Source organism: Podarcis melisellensis (genome assembly GCF_964234715.1).
Source record: "Podarcis melisellensis genome assembly, chromosome: 4".
Lineage (NCBI taxonomy): Eukaryota > Metazoa > Chordata > Lepidosauria > Squamata > Lacertidae > Podarcis > Podarcis melisellensis.
The window spans coordinates 87,476,466-87,497,177 of NC_138531.1; the positions used below are offsets into that span (position 1 = coordinate 87,476,466).

At 47.6% G+C, this 20,712-nt stretch overlaps 1 protein-coding gene across 1 annotated transcript in view; it reads left to right on the plus strand.

The window, feature by feature from the left end:
• Positions 1-11,724, plus strand: part of MAML2 (mastermind like transcriptional coactivator 2) — a 141,007-nt gene extending 129,283 nt beyond the window's left edge. The window contains exons 3-5 of the mRNA XM_081909604.1: positions 1,023-1,208; positions 4,599-4,710; positions 8,388-11,724. Of these exons, the coding sequence (XP_081765730.1) occupies positions 1,023-1,208; positions 4,599-4,710; positions 8,388-9,379 (1,290 nt within the window). The 3' untranslated portion in view covers positions 9,380-11,724. The remainder of the gene's footprint in view (positions 1-1,022; positions 1,209-4,598; positions 4,711-8,387) is intronic.
• Positions 11,725-20,712: the final 8,988 nt, after the last annotated feature.

Genomic DNA, 20,712 nt, shown 5'->3' on the forward strand with positions numbered 1-20,712 from the left:
GTCGGCAGAGCTGGGAGGAATAGTGGGAAATGGCTTGAGACAAATACAGTGGTACCCCGGGTTAAGTACTTAATTCGTTCCAGAGGTCCGTTCTTAACCTGAAGCACCACTTTAGCTAATGGGGCCTCCTGCTGCTGCTGCGCCGCCAGAGCACGATTTCTGTTCTCATCCTGAAGCAAAGCTTTTAACCCAAGGTACTATTTCTGGGTTAGCGGAGTCTGTAACCTGAAGCGTATGTAACCTGAAGTGTCTGTAACCCAAGTTATCACTGTGATGAGAGATGATGATAATTATTATTATTATTATTTATTTGTTATTATTTGTACACCGCCCATCTGGCTGGGTTTCCCCAGCCACTCTGGGTGGCTTCCACAGAGAGCAAAAATACACTAAAATGCCACACAATAAAACCTTCCCTGAACAGGGTTGCCTTAAGATGTCTTCTGAATGTCAGGTAATTGTTTATCTGTTTGACATTTGGTGGGAGGGCGTTCCACAGGGCGGGCGCCACTACCGAGAAGGCCCTCTGCCTGGTTCCCTGTAGCTTTGCTTCTCACAATGAGGGAACCGCTAGAAGGCCCTCGGTGCTGGACCTCAGCGAAAAGGAGAGCAAAAGGATAGCAAATAGACAGATAAGTTCTCCATCCCACAGAGAAGAAAGTTTCAGAAGTGGGTCATGCTGCAGTAACTGTGTTGATGGTTTCTGTTGATGTAGCCACTGCCGTATAATCACACTTATTTCTACAAACAGCTATGGCGGCTCTCCTTTGAGCTCCTGTAACCTCCTGTTAGAAAACCAAGGTTTTCTGCTGCAACCACAGGAGTAGTCCTGTAATTTTCCCTTGCTTCTCTTAATTTCCTCATCCGCGTTTCTGCTGCAGCCGTCCCACGGCTGAACGAAGAAGGCCCCATCTTTTAATCAGCCTCCAAAAGCCTGAGGAAGCCCTGGTTTTCCATTTTTGCCCATGTGCATCTTTGCGAGCCTTTAGCATCCTCTTTTTTCCTTCTTTTTTCTTCTGCAGGATCAACACTCCGTGCTGAGCCAAAGCGCAGGCCCCAATCCAACGTCAAACGCTTGCACGAATCCAAATGCTGCGAGCGGCTACATGAACTCACCTCAGCAAGCTCTGCTGAATCAGCAGTTGAAGCAACAACTCCTTCTGCAGCACCAGCAGCAGCAGCAGCAACAAAAGATACTAACTGAAGCAGTAAATTTTCAGAATCCCTATTTTATTTTCTATGTAAATCAGTGTCATGTAGAATTCAGAAGCTGGTATTGCGAAAACAGCTACTGGGCCATTTTTAGTCTGCCCATTTCACCTGCTCTGCTTGTATTTGGAGGGTGAGGGAATCTCCCACAGGAGCAAATGGGAGCTTTTGTTTTCCATGGGAGCTTTTGTTTTTCCAATGGGAGCCTTTTTTCCAACACAGATTGCAAGCGTGGGGCGCCATTTCTTGATCAGGAACACAGTGGGTGGCAGAGGGTTGGAGGCCCACCCCCATGCCCTATGCTAGGGTCCCAATCCAGACTGTAAAAATGCAAATAGATTCCCTGCACCAATTGCACACAAGTGCAATTCCCACAACAGACCCTCCCATGGATTTAGAGTAGTGCAAAACCGCAGCCAGTGAGTGTGTAAAGATTGGGGTGTGCTGTCTAGATTAAACTTCATGCGCAATGCAAAGCTGTCATATCCTGAGTCAGACCTCCGCTTTGTCCTTTCAACACTTCCCAGTGTCTTGTATTTCTATTCTTATTTTTGAAATAATTTTTAATTGATTTTACAAGTACTGTATAGAGTTATAACAACACAAAATACATATCCATATTTCGAGATTTCTCGATTTCCCACATTCCCCTCCATGGGTCCTATTATAAACCTTTTCAACTGCGTATTATTTCATCGTCCAAATTTTATATCTCTCCAGTTTATCCTTAATATCGTCTACATTACAAGTGTTATTGCAATCCTGCTAATGTTTTCATCTGCTTACAGTGGTCTCTCAAGTAAATTATGAACTTTCCCCATTCTTTATTGAAGTTTTGCTCTTCTTGGTTACTGAGCTTTCCGGTCAGTTTTGCCATTATGGCATAATCCAACAGCTTAGTTTGTCATTCTTCCCTTGTAGGGACTTTGTCTTCTTTCCATCTCTGGGCTAGTAGCATCTGTGAGCCTGTCGCTGCGTACATAGAAAGTCTTTTCTGCTCCTTTGGTTCCTGGCTCTTTGCGGAGTTGCCTGGAGGTCCTTTGAATTGGGGATGCAAAGGAATTAAACCTGCCACACCTTTTGCATGTGGAGCCTGTGCTTGTTTGGTTTTTTTGCCACCAGCATTGGTCCTTTCTCCCCTTTCCAACCTTGCAGTGATTCCTCAGTGCAAGTTAGCAGCCTGACACAGGGCGGTTGGGAAGGCTGTACATTCAGCCATAAGGAAAGCAGGTTACAGGGCAGCCAAGTTGCTGGCGCACAGCAGCAAAGTTCCATTTCCTTCCTCAGCAGATGCTGGCAGCGCACAGGGACCACCCATGCTCAGTGCCTGCATACCTTCAGGCGACACTTTCTCTGCTTACTGAAACCTCTCGCAGACTGCAGAGCTGGGCCGAAAATCCCTTCCTTCTGTAGGAAGAGAGAGCTCCTTTTGACAATCTGCTGAGAGGGGAAGAGAGGGAGAGTTACGGCATTTGAAAAACCAGTTTTTAGCCAATTCGTGCTGCTGGCTTCTCCCCTCTCCCTTTTTTGGGGAAGGGGGGGCATTAGCAGGGAAGCCTTGCCAAGTATGTCAAAAGTAGGCATGGATCTTGGCAGCCAGAAGACCAAAGTCCCAGATCCAGCTGGCTTTCTGCAAGCCACCCTCTCTTTTTTTGTACCCCATCTGCAGACAGTATGGGGATAATAAGGCCGGTCTACCTTGTAAGGTAAGGGACCTGGATGGCGCTGTGGGTTAAACCACAGAGCCTAGGATCAGAAGGTCGGCGGTTCAAATCCCCGCGACGGGGTGAACTCCCGTTGCTCAGTCCCTGCTCCTGCCAACCTAGCAGTTCGAAAGCATGTCAAAGTGCAAGTAGATAAATAGGTACCGCTCTGGCGGGAAGGTAAACGGCGTTTCCGTGCGCTGCTCTGGTTCTCCAGAAGTGGCTTAGTCATGCTGGCCACATGACCCGGAAGCTGTACCTAATGGTCAGGGGTCCCTTTACTTTACCTTGTAAGGTTGTTGTAAAGCATGGATAGGGGACCAGTTGTTTTTGTCCTTGGGCATGCTGACTGGGGCTGGTGGCAGATGGCGTCTCAACACCATTTGGAGAGCCTCGGGTTAGACAGTGGAACGACTCCCTTGGGAGGTGGGAGGTTTTTAAGTAGCAGTTGGATGGCCATGTCTCATGGATGCTTTAGTTTCCCTCATTGCAAGGGGTTGGACTAGATGACCCTAAGGGTCCCTTTCAACTCTACAGTTCCATGATCCCTGTTGCAAAGGTTACTGAAATAATCGTGTGTAGTGTTTAGAACACAATTGCTGGGTATAGGTTCATTATTCTGTCCAGAATAATGGCAGCAAGGGGAGTGTTTTTCTAAGGCTAATAATGGCACTGGGGATGCAGTTTTCATTAGAATTGTGACTGGGGGTGGAAGGGTTAAAATTTCCTCTCCCCCCCCCAATCCCTCTCTCTCCCTATGTCTTGATGAAAATAGGGAGGCCCACTACATTTATAATTAAAACTTTAAAAACCTGATGTAGTTGGTAACTGTTCCTTTAGAATCACATATAGTTTTGTCTCAAGTTTTGTATTCTCTAGAATTTTCCCTAGATTTGAAGTATACAGCCAACAGTAGTAGTTGTTGTTGTTGTTGTTGTTGTTATTATTAGTAGTAGTAGTAAAGGTAAAGGGACGCCTGACCATTAGGTCCAGTCGTGGCCAACTCTGGGGTTGCGGCGCTCATCTCGCTTTATTGGCCAAGGGAGCCGGCGTGACTAAGCCACTTCTGGCGAACCAGAGCAGCACACCGAAACGCCATTGGCAGGAGCTGGGACTGAGCAACGGGAGCTCACCCTGTTGCGGGGATTCGAACCGCCGACCTTCTGATTGGCTAGTCCTAGGCTCTGTGGTTTAACCCACAGCGCCACCCGCATCCCCTACCTTACAAGGTAGACCAGCCTTATTATCCCCATACTGCCCACAGTGCCACCCGCGTCCCATTATTATTATTATTATTATTATTATTATTATTATTATTATTATTATTATTAGTTAAATGCCTCCCATCTGACTGGGGTGCCCCAGCCACTCTGGGTGGCTTCCAGCAAAATATAAAAAGCGCAATCAAACATTTAAAGCGTCACTATACACAACCCTGATCCTCTCTTTGCTGACCCAACCAGTTCCCTGACACCCTTCCCTGATGTCATATGGGAAGGTGGCAGAATCTGCACGTCAGAAACATCTGCAAAACTTCCCCATGCTTCTTTCTGTGCCATGGCCTTGAAACCTGCATCGCAGGAGTCTCCCCTGAATACAAAAGCCATTTGAGCTGCGTTCACGTCGCTCGCCTTTTGGCTATCCGAGAAAATGGGTTCACCTTCTCTTTTCTTTCTAATCCTGTAGGAGAAAATGACTCCGCAAGATCAGCTGAACCGGCACTCGACGAGGCCCCCGCCAGATTATAAAGACCAAAGAAGGAACCCGGTCAACATGCAGCAAACACATCAGTATTCAGGTAAACACGCTTGAAGGCAGCATTAAACAAGAGGACAACTGCCAATGACTCAACTGGTTTTGAGTACAGTTGTACCTTGGTTTTCGAATTTAATCCGTTCCAGGAGTCCGTTCGTGTTATGTACTAAGCTTGGGTCCTAGAACAATAGGCAAGTAGAATGCAACAACTGATTGGCCTGCAGGAAAAGACCAATCAGGCTCCAGGAGGAAGTTAATCAGCCTATTAGGCTGGTAGGGTCGTAGAATGCAACAACTGATTGGCCTGCAGGGAAAGACCAATCAGGCTCCAGGAGGGAAGCAGAATCAGCCAATCACATGGGACTCATTGTGTAAATAATGTATATAAAAGCCTGAGGTTTGAGGGGCAATTCAGTCACTCTTTTACAAGCTGCAATAAAGAGCATGAAATCACTACAGGACTCTGAGTATATTTCAGTTCAACTCCCGGAACAGTTCGATAACCAAGGCGCGGCTTCCGATTGGCTGCAGGAGTGTCTTGCAGCCAATCGGAAACCACACAGACATTCGGCTTCTGAAAGTTGTTCAAAAACCAGAACAATCACTTCCGGTTTTCGATCATTCGTGAGCCGAAACGTTAGAGTTCAAACGCGTTCGGCTTCCGAGGTTCCATTGTATGGGAAATGTAGCCCTCTGCCCCACCAACAGTTTGCAACCCCACCTGTCTCTGGGTTCAGGCCAGTGACCCGTCTAGTCCAGTATTCTTCTCTCACAGTGGCCAACCAGATTCCCGCAAGAAGTCCACAAGCAGCACTTGAGTGGGACAACACTCTCCCCTCCTGCTGTTTCAGGGGTGGCATGTATTGAGAAACACGCCGCCCCTGAAAATGGAGGTCGTTTTGAGGAAATTTAAAATGGGTTCCTAGGTTGGAAGTATCCCCCGCCTCTTAATGGTGTGTGAAATATACTCGGAGTCGAGAGTGGATTTCATGTTCTTTATTCAGCTCATAGTGGTGAGGAGGAATGGAAGTTCCCCCAGAATGTCTGCTTTATATACATTATTTATACAATGGGGCCCACGTGATTGGCTAATTCCGGGATTCTCCTGTAGGCCAATCAGGTTGCGGATTCACTTCCACCTGGAGCTGGATTGGGTGGCTCCTGTGGACCAATCAGACTGTTACATTCTGGACCCTATTGTTCTAGGACCAATCAGACTGCTGCATTCTAAATCCTGTTGTTCTAGGACCAATCAGACTGCTGCATTTTGGATCCTATTCAACTCAGTACATAACACTCTGGCTGGAGGATAGAGAGGGATGTGCATGCATGTGTAGAAATTAAGTTACTGTGCAAAGGTAAAATTTGCATCCATCGCTCGGCTCGCTTTTGCCTCTCGCTCCACCCACCCACCACTGGCATTTGTCCCTGAGACATGCAGCCCTCAGGCAGAAGAAGTCTCCCTGCCCCACTTACAAAGGGTGCATGTGACGGACATCTGTTTGAAACTAAGGGTGCTTGTCTGGCAGCCAGGACTGGTAAACCCTACTCAGACCTTATAAAAATATGCAGGAATGTTTGCACTGGCTCCACCCCACCCCCCAGCCTCCATACTTTGGTTTTGCACGCCTTTTCCACCCAAATATGCATATGTGCATTTTTATTTTAACTGAAACGGTATTGCAAAATCAACAGACGCGTGCAGTCAGATTGTTAGCTGCGTTCCACTCTGTGTGTAAGTCTGGGAGTAGCGAATAAGGTCGATGAACTTGGAAATGCAGACTGAACTAAATCCTCTGCCCTCCCTATCTCAGAGTGGGGGCCTGTAGGCCTCACCCCTTGCATTGATTGTCATTCCTGGGCGTGAATTTAAAAAACGACACATCCCCCAGTATCACTGACTCACTGCTCTTGGTATCGAAGGTCTGGTAATGTTTTCTGCTCGATGTTAATTGGAGTGAAATTTCTTCCCATCTGGTCTAAATCAGTGTGGCCAAAAAAAGGGGGGAGGGTGCTAAAAATAGCAAGCAGTTCGGAGAGGGAAAAGGAAACTTTGTCTTTGGAGTGAGATAGAAAACCAATGTCCCAACCGCGATGCCCTTTTAGGCAACTCACGTCTCTACCCAAAGAATATAGGGCTTGCGAGTCAACATGTTCCAGCTTTGCTTCAAGAGACTCCAAAACTCTTTGGTATCTTTTGCTACGTCTGGAAGGTTGCTTCGTTCCAACGGCGGAGGAGGCAATTCTAGCCAGAATGGTGAAGTGGTCAGGGTGCCATTGAAGCTCACTGGGTGACCTTGGGCCAGTCACTGCGCCTCATTGGACATCCACCAAAGCTGAACTTTGAGGGATTCAGCTCAGATAAAAGTTAAACCAAGGGTGCCAACTTGAATAAAACATTGGGGAGGGACCAGGTAAGCCCACCATGCATAATGGATCACGTGACGCAGTACACACATGCCATTTGAATGGCAATGCCCATTAGCTTTGGGGTGGCTGTCCTCCTCAAATATTTTATTGGGGGCCCGAAGGGACCTCGGCCCCTGGAAACTGCAGGAGGGGAGAGAGCTGTTGTGCTCAGGTCCTGGTTGTGAGCTTCCCACAGCCATCCAGTCGGCCACAGTGAAAACAGGGTGCTGGACTAGATGGACATTCACCTGACCCAGCAGGCTCTTAGTACAGTCTTATATTGCAGTCCCATTTCTTAACCTTTTAGCATATATTTGTATGGTGGTGGTAGTACAGTTGCAGCCCACCTTAGCTCAGGCCACAACCTGGTAGTGGGTCCCAACCCAGCAGCGGAAGACGAGTGCTCTCATTTCCTGATGGGACTGTCAGTTCTGTGTCCAGGGCAGCTGTCTACCAGCTCCATCTGTTACACAGGCTGAGACCCTACCTGCCCGTGGACTGTCTCGCCAGAGTGGTGCATGCTCTGGTTATCTCCCGCTTGGACTACTGCAATGCACTATATTTGGGGCTACCTTTGAAGATGACCCGGAAACTACAACTAATCCAGAATGCGGCAGCTAGACTGGTGACTGGGAGCGGCCAGCAGGACCATATAACACCGGTTCTAAATTATCTTCATTGGCTCCCTGTGCAATTCCGAGCACAATTCAAAGTGTTGGTACTGGCCTTTAAAGCCCTAAATGGCCTTGGTCCAGTATACATGAAGGAGCGTCTCCACTCCCATCGTTCTGCCCGGACACTGAGGTCCAGCGCTGAGGGCCTTCTGGCGGTTCCCTCACTGAAAGACGTGAGGTTACAGGGAACCAGACAGAGGGCCTTCTCAGTAGTGGCGCTTGCCCTGTGGAACGCCCTCCTATCAGATGTCAAAGAAATAAACAACTATCTGACTTTTAGAAGACATCTGAAGGCAGCCCTGTTTAGGGAAGTTTTTAATGTCTGGTGGTTTATTGAGTTTTTAATATTCTGTTGGGAGCTGCCCAGAGTGGCTGGGGAAACCCAACACCATGATGATGGTGATGATGACGATGATGATGCTTAGGGACCAACACATAATTCTCTCATGTTCCAAGGACCTGGCAGGGCTAAGAGAAATGTCCAGAGAGTCGTGCTCCTTTTCCTCCGATAGGGTTGTGATGGGATTCTGGTGGGAGGGTTTCCCATGGATGCTCTGGCCCAAGGGTCCTGTTCAGAACCTACAACTAGATGATCGATAAGAGATTTTTCTTTCTCCTCCCGTCATCCTTTTCCCAGGTGGATCGCCAGCCGTGAGCGCCAGCTCCAACCTCTGCTTTTCCAACTCAATTTCAACGCCCAGCCTCTCGCCGCAGGCGTCCGGTCTTTTGACCACCACTCACGGAGCCAGAATGCCTTCCCTCCCGACGACACGCCACATGGTCTGCTACGGGAACATTCCTTGCAGCCAACCGAGCGCGTACAGCGTGGCTGCATCAGGCGCGAGCCAAGTGTCGCAGCACAGGAACCCGAACCAAATGATCCCCAGCCAGCAAAGCAATTCGGGAGCATCTCGGCAAGGGCCTCCGGGGCAAGGCAGTAATAATAGCCTGTCGGCGTATGACGGCGGGACCGGGATCAGCTCTCAGCAAGGCAAACTCAGCTTGAACCAAGGGACTTCTTCTGCATCAAGGCCTCTGAACGTCATGGTCAACTCCAATTCGGCAGCTCAGACCTGGGCCTCACAAGAAACAGGAACGAAGCAGCAGGAAACACGCAAGGCCGTGGGGTCCCCTTTCCCCACCGGCAGCCCCTATACAAACCAGCCGCTGCAGCGCCCATCTGCCCACCAGCAGTTTCCCCAGCGCGCCATGGGGCCTGCTCCTAACCAGCTGGCCACCCCCCAGATGAGAACACCAACGGGCCAAATGAACCAAACTCTAAATGGGCAAGCGGCTGGGGCGCCAAAATCCCTGGGGGCAAGGCCTGGCCAGGTACGGGCTCAGACAGTGCCACACTTAAATGCACCGGGGGTGAGCATGGCAGGGCCGAACTCCTTGCTGTCAAACCATTTCCCATCTAGTAGTAGCCAGGCTTCTGCCAGGGCCTACCAGGGAACCGACCACACCAGCGACCTGGCGTTTGACTTTCTGAACCAGCAAGGTGACAGCATGGGGCCGGCACTCAACAGCGACCCAGACTTCATCGATTCTTTGTTAAAAACAGAGCCGGGTAACGACGACTGGATGAAGGACATCAACCTTGATGAAATCCTAGGTGGCCACTCCTGAGGCCGAGGAGCAGGCGGTTGCAAACTCACAGAGCGGGTGGCCGTGGTAGTGGTGTTTGTTTTTTTAAGACCCGAAAGCCAGGATTGCACTCCACAAAGTTTTTCAGAGGGAATGTTTCTTTGGAGTGTTTCAAGACAACCAAACTTTGCTCTCCCAATGGTTGAAGGGGTTCCTCGTGGTCCACAATGAGGAGCAAAATCAAAGAGGTGTCTGCACCCGTTCAAAATGTGTAGGCCCATCTTCGTACCTAGAAAGCTAAGCAAGAGCACAGGAGGAGACGTCGGTTGCTTGTCCTACTCTTGTGTAGGCTACAGCTTGTGTAGGTGTTCGCTTGGGCATGCGGACACGCAACTACAAATCTTGAACAGAGAAGAAAAGGTATACCCCAGATAACGTCCAGCCTGAGACTGTTGAGTTAATTTATCAGGAGCAGCTGTGAGGAATCGGGAAAGTGCATTGATCGAGTGCATACTTTTTATAGAGAGGGTCACAGCTTTTATTCCTGCCACTGCCAGGGAAAGCAGAATGACCTGTCTGAAACCCTGGAAGGCCACAGATTGCCTGTGTAGACAAAAGCAATACCTTGGTTTTCAAACAGTTTAGTTCCTGAACGTTTTGGCTCCCGTACGTCGCAAACCCGGAAGTGACTGTTCCAGTTTGCGAACTATTTTTGGAAGTTTACCGCAGCCAATCAGAAGCCGCGATTTGGTTTCCAAACGTTTTGGAAGTCGAACGGACTTCCAGAACGGATTCCACATTAACAGTCATGGCTTCCCCCCTGCCCCCAGGAATCCTGGGAAATATAATTTGTTAAGGGTTCTGGGAGATTTGCCATGGCAAAACTTACCGGAAGAATTAAGAAATCAAGATAACATTTTTATATATACATTAAAGAATGGAAAAGGTTTATTGAATATTTACAGATAAATTGTAAACAGATAAAAACATTGGCAGGATTGTTTTAATAACCTGCAGCGTCATAAGAGTGTATATTTAAAGAAGATGAATAAATGAGCAAATTAAGTTAATTGAGAAATGCAGAAGATATTAAAAATAAATTTAAGGAACCGCAGAAAGAGAAGGAAGGAAGTCAAGCTATGAAATGTCAAAATGATTGTAAAATTAGTGAAATGTAAAAACTTGAAAAGTATAAAGGTTTTTTTTAAAAAGGGGGAGGTTCTGGGAAATGTTAGGAGACACACACATACGAGCTACAGTTGTCTAGTTGGTTTAACAACAAACCCTTCTTCCCTGGGAACTCTGGAAATTGCAGTTCTTTAGGAGAAGAGGGTCTCCTAACAACTCTCAGCACCCTTAAGAAACTGCATTTCCCAGGATTCTCTGGGGCTAAAGTGGCACCATAGATGTATAGTGCAGATGTGGCCTTGGAATGAGGCAGCTCCCTGTGACAGATTATTGAAATATTAATGCCTCCATCTAAGACAGCTACCAAGTGGCTTTGCTGCCTGCCCACTCTCTTCCTCATAGAGCAGAATAAATACGGAGTACCAAATAGATTGAGGATTAGAGAATATGGGCCTAAGATTTAACTAGTTAGCTCCAGGGAAATGTGTAATATTTAGCCTCTCCATCCCAACACAAAGACACTTGGCTACATTACCTTTCACCTCCGAAAGCATCCTCTCCACAGCCTTCAGGCTCCTAGACCATGAGCCGTTTTCATGTATCTCCCCACTTTAAACCAGCCAACCAGGGCTCAGATGTGGGGCTGTTCTTCTGGGGTAATCTAGTGGATGTCCTCTGCATAAGGGAATCCCAGCGTCTCTGTACAAACACACACGCAAAATGTCAGTGCCAGGGGTCAGCAAACTTTTTCAGCAGGGGGCTGGTCCATTGTCCCTCAGACCTTGTGGGGGGCCGGACTAAATTTTGAGGGGGGGGGGATATGAATGAATTCCTATGCCCCACAAATCACCCAGAGATGTATTTTAAATAAAAGGACACATTCTACTCATGGAAAAACATGCTGATTCCCGGACCATCCGCGGGCCGGATTTATTTATTTTTATTAAATGCTTTTTATTGGTGTTTAATTTAATACAAACAAACAAAATACAGTAAAATTCAACAATCATTTACCCACATTCTTTCCCCACACTCTGCTGACCATTGACGTCCTTCCCTCCCTTCAACAGGTTTTCTTAGGTCAGGTACTTTTCCACAGTTTCTTATTGCATCCAATCCCATCTCCACCGTAAGATTTATTTCAGTCCTGCCAGAGTCTTCAAATTTCTACAGTTATTATTTATGTACTCCATAAATTTACTCCAGTCTTTTTGGAATTTTGCTTCCTCCTGATTTCGGATTCTACAGGTCAGTTTTGCTACTTCCGCATAATCAACCATCTTCATCTGCCACTCCTCAATTGTTGATAATTCTGGTACTTTCCATTCTGGGGCTAACAAAGTTCTGGCTAACAAAGTTCTGGGCTGGATTTAGAAGGCAATTGGGCCGGATCCAGGCCCCGGGCCTTAGTTTGCCTACCCATGCCTTATACAGTTGTACCTCTGGATACGAACGGGATCTGTTCCGGAGCCCCGTTCGCACCCAGAAGCAAATGTAACTAGCGACGGCACGTCTGCGCATGTATGTGTCACTTTTCGCTGCACATGCGCGTGACGTCATTTTGAGCATCTGCGCATGCGCGAGCGGCAAAAACTGGAAGTAACGCGCTCCGCACTCAACATGAAGCATATTCAACCTGAGGTATGACTATACTGTATTGAAAGGGGGGGGATTCAATTTGTTCCTTCCCCCAAAGAATCCTGGGAACTGCTGGATGCTGAGAGGTGATGGGACACCCATCATAGAGAGACAGTTCCCAGCACTCTTAGCAGACTGAATTTCCCATGATCCTTTGGAGAGAAGCCATGACTGTGACAATAGTTTGAGACTATATCCAGCAAAAGACAGTTGGGATGCTGCGGCAGTGAGCCACCCACTATATTTATTATTGACAACGCTCCCAATGTAGCATCGTTCTGGGGCATTGTGGGTAATCAAAATGATGAGCGGCTCATAGCCCCAGCCAACTTTTTAACACTCCGGTTGCGGACCCATAGCAGCTCAAAGATGCTAGACAACCGATTCTGAGCCTCTGCTTCTGAAATTAACCAGAGTTGTGGAACTGCCCCAGGCTTGTGCCTCTTTCCATTTATTTCAGAAAGACACGTGTGAGAAAAGTTACCCACTGATGGCACCTTCGTGATCAAAACAGGGAAACACTGGGTTGTGGGGTTTTTTAATGAATTGAAAACAAAGGCAAACCCTGCAGTTTTTTTATACCGTTATATATCTTCTTTGTATCATTACAGTAAAAAATGCACTACCCTTATATTTTGCATTATTGAATCAGGAACTCTTCTCAGTATTGGGTTGTAAATATATAGAAACTTTTTGTAAACTTTTGTACAAAACAAAATGTAATATTTTGGTAGGAATACTGAAATCATATTCTTTGGGTTATATTTATACACATGTGGAATAAAAGTGTACTGTCCAAACTTTGTATTTTATACAGAAAAGGGAAAAAAATGCTTACCTTTTGTATCTTAATATACAATGTTGTTGGTGGATTTTCTTTTTTCTTTTTGTATGATATAATTGTTTTATTTTCATTCTGAGACTTAAGAAATGGCTTAAAAAGGAGGCAGGAGGAGAATCTCAAAATAAAAGTTGAGGATTTGATCTCCGGCTTTGTAATGGCACCTTGAACACTTGCCAAATTCCTTAAGTGCGCTGCTCATTCTGAGATAGCAAATAACGCTGTAGAAATCTCTGGGGAATTTGATTTGGTGTTCCAGATCAAATTTGCATCAGGCTGCTTTCTCAGGACCTGTTTCCTCTTTGCAGCACTTGAGCAACTTTCCTGGAGCTGAATGAGGACTTCTTCGCACAAACTGTTACATTGGAATAACCCGGGGGGGGGGGGGAGACAGTTTCCACCCTCCCACAATGGATTCCTGGGGTCTTCAGGGCCCCAGTGGTTCAGAAAACACTGAGTGAGCTCTTCACTCGAATAAGTTTAGGGCCCTTCTCATCTTCAGATTTCCCCCCATTATTCCCTCAATCACCAGGTGTGCAAATACATTAAGCTTTTCCCGCTGTGACTCTCCACTTGGATGGCTGGGCCCAGAATTGCTGCTATCTCCTTCCTTCCATGCAGTGTCCTAAGCTGCTATGGTAAAGATTGACCCTAGCCTAGCACTCCCCCCCCCTTTTCTGCTACTCCAGCTCCCTCCTTATGTAGAACCCCACTCTAAATGCTCCACCCACCATGCCTGTAAAGGTAAAGGGATCCCTGACCATTAGGTCCAGTCGTGGCCAACCCGGGGGTTGCGGTGCTCATCTCACTTTATTGGCTGAGGGAGCCAGCGTACAGCTTCCGGGTCATGTGGCCAGCATGACTAAGCTGCTTCTGGCGAACCAGAGCAGCGCACGGAAATGCCGTTTACTTTCCCACCAGAGCGGTACCTATTTATCTACTTGCACTCTGACATGCTTTCGAACTGCTAGGTTGGCAGGAGCAGGGACCGAGCAACGGGAGCTCACCCCGTCGCGGGGATTCGAACCGCCCACCTTCTGATCGGCAAGTCCTAGGCTCTGTGGTTTAGACCCACATCCCTTTGCCATGCCTTTACCCTCTGGCTAATTGAGCATCTCTTCTTCTCCAGTGGGGCTGCCTTGGCTAGTGGAACCCGGGTGGCTCTGGGGTCTAAACCACTGCGCTGCTTGAGCTTGCCGATCAGAAGGTTGGAAGTTCGAATCCCAGTGACGGAGTGAGCTCCTGCTGCTCTGTCCCAGCTCCTGCCAACCTAGCAGTTCGAAAGCATGCCAGTGCAAGTAGATAAATAGATAGCGCTCCGGCAGGAAGGTAAACGGCGTTTCCATGTACTCTGGCTTCCATCACGGTGTTCCGTTGCACCAGAAGCGGTTTAGTCATGCTGGCCACATGACCTGGAAAGCTGTCTGGACAAACACCGGCTTCCTCGGCCTGAAAGTGAAATGAGTGTCACGACCCCAAAGTCACCTTTGACTGGACTTAACAGTCCATGGGTCCTTTACTTTTACCTGGCCAGTCTGTTGCAGTCTGTCAGTCTCCATAGCTGGCTGTTGAGTGGAGAACTCCTGTACCAGCTGCTCCCAACACCTTGGTTTGATTCTACCACCAACTGGGATGCCAAAGTCCCGGTAGTCCTACAAGCAGACAGCTGTGCTGAGTGAATGCACCTGAGCAGGATCTAAATATCTGCTGAACATCTGTTTGGAGTTTATACATGTATCATCTTCTTCACTAAAGTCCTATGCCACCCTTTATCCCTAGATCTTAGGGTGTAAACATAAAACTACAATATACAAAATACATAATAAAAACAAGAAACGAAAACAAACCCATAATAGCCCCCTGCACACACAGCACATTTAAAAAGGCCTTGAGTGTCAATCAGCCAAAGGCCTGTTTGAAGAAGAACGTTTTTGCCTGGCGCATAAAGGTGTATAATGAAGGAGCCACAAATTGGCAGCCGCTGTAGATAAGGCCTGTTCTTGTGATGCCACCCTCTGGACCTCTTGTGGAGAAGGCACACAAAGGCCTCAGAGGATGATCTCAGGGCCTGTGTGGTGTAGTGGTTAAGAGCAGTGGACTTGTAATCTGGTGAACCAGGTTTGATTCCCCGCTCCTCCACCTGCAGCTGCTGGGTGACCTTGGGTCAGTCACACTTCTTTGAAGTCTCTCAGCCTCACTCACCTCACAGAGTGTTTGTTGTGGGGGAGGGGAGGGAAAGGAGATTGTTAGCCACTTTGAGACTCCTTTGAGTAGTGATAAAGAGGGATATCAAATCCAAACTGTTCTGTGTAGGTTCATATGAGCAGAGGTGGTCTTTTAGGTATTGCAGTCCAGTTGAATACCAGTTGCACTGTGCCCCTGAAATTGAGGGTGGTGGTACCACGCAACACGCCTTTTTTCTGCAGCAATGCCAGGCTTGCAAGGCCAAGTACCATCTTTTAGATGCCGGCCAATCTGACCTTTTCGCTTGAGCCTTTAACAGCAATTCAAATCAGCTGCGATCTATCATCAATTTCTCCTGCCTGCAATAGTTTTTCCTGTTATTTTTAACACTGCTTGATTAGCTTCCAGCTTATCGTCAGTTATTTCTGGTTCTCATTTTATGTATATTTTTAAACCCTTGTTGCAAGCTGCCTTTCATTTATTTAACCGGGACTTTTTGAAACCTTGATGACATCACAAATCCTTTTTTTAAAAAAATCTGCCCTTTCTCCTGCTGGTTAAGCAGTGTTTTAGCTTGCTTGTCATACAGTGGTACCTCGGGTTACATACGCTTCAGGTTAAATACGCTTCAGGTTACAGACTCCGCTAACCCAGAAATAATACCTCGGGTTAAGAACTTTGCTTCAGGATGAGAACAAAAATTGTGCTCCAGCGGCGTGGCAGCAGCAGGAGTCCCCATTAGCTAAAGTGGTGCTTCAGGTTAAGAACAGTTTCAGGTTAAGAACGGACCTCCGGAACGAATTAAGTACTTAACCCGAGGTACCACTGTATTGTACTTTGTAGTTTGACTGATTTTGATGAAAGCTGCCTTGAGTATTTGAGTTTTTCCTCTTTTCTTAAGGCAATGTTTCTGCACTTGAACACACACATTTTTGTGGGAATAAAATCAACAATATTCACTTGGGTGCACAAACATGAGATTCCAAAGATATGCATTTTAGCCAAGATGGTTGAGGGCCTGGTGCAGGTGACATTTCCCCCCACCTACAAAAAAGGGTCCCCTTCTCCCCCAAGGAACACATGAACTAAATAAACCTTATTTTATTTTTAAAATGAATGAATGAATTACGCCTATTAGTATAGTACAACACATGGAGATGAAGGTCTGAGGCACACTAAGAGCAAAACAACAGGCATTGAGGCCTCTTTGCAGGTCTCAACCCCAGGTACAATTTCTCCAATTGCACCACTATAATCCAGCCCTACTTTTAGCATCATGCATGAAGATACCCTCAGAGCATCTAATAATTTAGGGCACCAGGATAATGAAATTAATATTTGGGAATCTGACGGTGAGAAAGAAAGTCTGCACAACTGCCAGAAAACCGGAAGACTCTGAAAAAACCAACAGCGAACAGATTAAAAAATAAATAAAGTTGTACTGGATGCCTAGTTCAAATCAAGCCATTCTGAGCTGGGGCTGGGTGCAAAACCAGGTAAGGCGGCTCTCTGTCGCTCATCAACACTGAGGACCAGGGCAGCAGGCTGAGAAGCCTCCCAGAAACCACCTGGTCAAAGTCTTGTCCCCCCAGAGGTACTGGGTGTCCCATTTAACTGATTGCAGCTATTTCTAAATTTGCATCTATATATACAAATTGTTATGTACAGATTTGTGCCCTCTTTATGGTGATGCATTTTGGGGACTGTGGTGATCACACAGGGTCCCCAGACGTTTCACCGTCTATTGAACCCTGTGCCACTACTTTATTTCTCGCTGCCACCACCCAGGCCCTACCTGGTACAATACTGAGTCCAGTCAGGGTTAAATCGGAACATAAACTTCTCGGTATCGGTCAATTACAATCATGGGGTGCCTATCCTGACCTATAACTTCTGCTACCTGCTCTCACTCACTAAACCACCTCTCAGATATTTACTCATCTTCCTAGCCCCTAACTGTTCCTGACTCAGCTTATTTCACTACACTAACTCAACCTACCCACAAACTCTCCCAATTCACTCCCACTCCAACCAATCACCCAACTCCCAACGAACTCCTCCCTTCACCCCTCTCAGAGCTGGTTTTATAGTCCCTCTGACTCCACCCCCGGGTTCTGATTGGGTAACCTGTTTAACTATTTCACCTCCAACACTCTCACATGTTAACGTCACAGGGACTATATTAGCATAAGTGCAAACACGATGCAAAAATGTGTCTTGTTTCGGGTGACCCCTGATGGGTGGCCATCCCAGAATGAGTTCAGGGTGCCAATACATTTGTGGCACACAGCACCCAAACCACCTAGGAAGCCTTGTGATTTTAAGTCCTTGGGGACAAACCGAATTCTGTCTCGTTTCCCCCCACCTCTCCTCATCCTTCAGAAATACTTTGCCAACGGGTGCCTAAGAACAAAGGGCATCTAACTCCAGCATCCTATTCTCACAGCGGCCAACTAGGTGCCCCTGGGAAGCCGCCTGCAAGGAGAGTCTGAATTCAACAGCTTGCCGTTTCTGGGTCAATGTCTGCATCCTTTATTCACAATGCCCGGTTTCCTCCTCCTCCTTTCCACTTCTCCCTTTCGTTTCCTGACAATTCTCCATGGAAGGGAATTGTTCAGATGTTAGAAGGCAGGTCTCATCCCGCTATTCCACAGCCATCAGCATTCTGGAGAGGGCCAGCTGCATGGCAGTGAGATTTTCCAAGCGTAGACAGACTTGTGTGCATGGGGGAGGGGGGCAAGCTGTGTGAACCAAAGCAGGGATCCATCAAAGCGATTGAACCATATGAAACAGATTTTGTACGCAAGTTCCTAGTCCTCACCATTTATCCCACTTTCTCAGTGCCAGTTGGCCAGAGCACTACAGAAGGAAGCAGGGGCGTCTTACCCATTGAGGCTAGTGGCACAGGACGCCAGGGCGCCAAGTTATGGAGGGCGCCAGGGAAGAGGCAGAGGCTGGATGTGGCGCCTCCCGGCATCAGCTTGCCACTCTCGCCCGCCTCCACCTCTTCCCCGCCGGAGCAGCCCCCCTCCAGCCGCTGCCCGCCTCCTCCAGCCCTGCCATCCTCCATAAAAAAGGTGGACAACTCTGAGAAAAGGGGGGGGGACCACCGGAGGGAGCTTTGCACCGCGGCTCCGGATATGCTTAAGACGGCCCTGGAAGGAAGCTTCCTTCCTATGCCATGGCTTTCCAGAGTTTCAGGCTCTTTATACCCAGTATACATGAAGGAGCGTCTCCACTCCCATCGTTCAGCCTGGACACTGAGGTCCAGTTCAAAGGGCCTTCTGGCAGTTCCCTCACTGAGAAACGTGAGGTTACAGGGAACCAGGCAGAGGGCCTTCTCGGTAGTGGCACCCACCCTGTGGAACGCCCTCCCATCAGATGTCAAGGAAATAAACAGCTACCTGACTTTTAGAAGACATCTGAAGGCAGCCCTGTTTAGGGACGTCTTTAATGTTTGATGTTTTATCGCTTTTTATTTTTATTATTAATATTCTGTTGGGAGCCGCCCAGAGTGGCTGAGGAAACCCAACCAGATGGGCAGGCTATAAATTTGTTGTTATTATTATTATTACAGGGGTACGTCGGGTTACATACGCTTCAGGTTACATACGCTTCAGGTTACAGACTCCGCTAACCCAGAAATATTACCTCAGGTTAACATGCTTCAGGATGAGAACAGAAATCATGCGGCAGCGGCGGTGTGCGGCCCCATTAGCTAAAGTCGTACTTCTGGTTAAGAACAGTTTCAGGTTAAGAACAGACCTCCAGAATGAATTAAGTTCTTAACCCGAGGTGCCACTATATATATATATATATATATATATATATATATATATATATATATTTGCTTTCGTAGATTTTCACGGGTACAGGAATGCAGGTTTTGGTGTCCTCGGGTGTCTTCCCGTGTAAAAGTTGGGGTGTCTAGGCGACGTTTCGACGAGGTCTCACTCGTCATCTTCAGGCTGGTGCTTTCGGCTTCTTGTTACTGGAACAGAGCTCTGTTCCAGTAACAAGAAGCCGAAAGCACCAGCCTGAAGATGACGAGTGAGACCTCGTCGAAACGTCGCCTAGACACCCCAACTTTTACACGGGAAGACACCCGAGGACACCAAAACCTGCATATATATATATATATATATATATATATATGCTTTCGTAGATTTTCACGGGTACAGGAATGCAGGTTTTGGTGTCCTCGGGTGTCTTCCCGTGTAAAAGTTGGGGTGTCTAGGCGACGTTTCGACGAGGTCTCTGAAGATGACGAGTGAGACCTCGAGGTGAGACCGACGAGGTCTCTGAAGATGACGAGTGAGACCTCGTCGAAACGTCGCCTAGACACCCCAACTTTTACACGGGAAGACACCCGAGGACACCAAAACCTGCATATATATATATATATATACACACACTCACCTGTTACCTGGCACTAAAATGCCCTAGGGACACAGGATCTCCTAGAAAACTCCCTGCCACCATGCACTGCGGCCCTGAACTGTGCATTTGAACCCTCTTGTCCCATCAACTTCCGTACTAAACTTCCTCTCTTTATCCAATGGCCCATTCTAGGCCAGCATCCTGTTCTCATAGCAACCAGTCTGAAGCACATCATGCCTGCTTCCCCAGTTTTTTCTCAGGAGCAGCTAGCAAAATAGAGTCACAGAACTTGCCTCAGGGGCAATCAAGCCACCTGCTTGGAGGTGGCAGTGGTGGGTAGGTCTGGGCACCATGGGCATGCTAGACTGGTTCCACTGGCATGCCCACCCCACCCTGCCCTCTAGCCAGCCAGGTAAGTTGAAGCAATCCTGCTGCCAGGAGGCCAGCGCCATCACAACAGCTCCTCATCCTTTTGCTTCCCAACAACTTGTACTCGGAGTCTTATCACCACTGACACTGGAGCCAGGACACAGCTAGTACAGCCTTATCCTCCACAAAGCTTTCCAGGCCCCTTTAAAGCTGTTCAAATTGGTGGCCATTGCCGCATCTTCTGGCGATGAGTTCCGCAGTTTAATGCTGCACCATTTACAGTAGATCAGTGAGGATTTCAGACTCCCAATTCTTCAGGCACCAACAGCAACCAAACGGTGCCCCTGTGGGCATGGGCGCAACCAAGATTTATGCTGGGAGGGGGCAGGACACCCAACTGCCGTCCTCATCCTCGTCTGGCTCTGTCTAACACAGGGGTCAGCAAATTTTATCAGCAGGGGGCCAGTCCACTGTCCCTCAGACCTTATATTTTGAAAAAGAAAAAAAAGAACGAATTCCTATGTCCCACAAACAACCCAGAGATGCAATTTAAATAAAAGCACGCATTCTGCTCATGTAAAAACAGCAGGCAGGCCCCACAAATAATCCAGAGATGCATTTTAAATAAAAGGGCACATTCTACTCATGTAAAAACACGCTGATTCCCGGACCGTCCGTGGGCCGGATTTAGAAGGCGATTGGGCCAGATCCGGCCCCCGGGCCTTAGTTTGCCTACCCATGGTCTACTCTAACAGATTCGGAAGGAAATCGTCTCAACGACAGCTGTCTTCAATTAATTTCTTTTGATCCCGGACATAGCTCAGTTGGTTGGAGC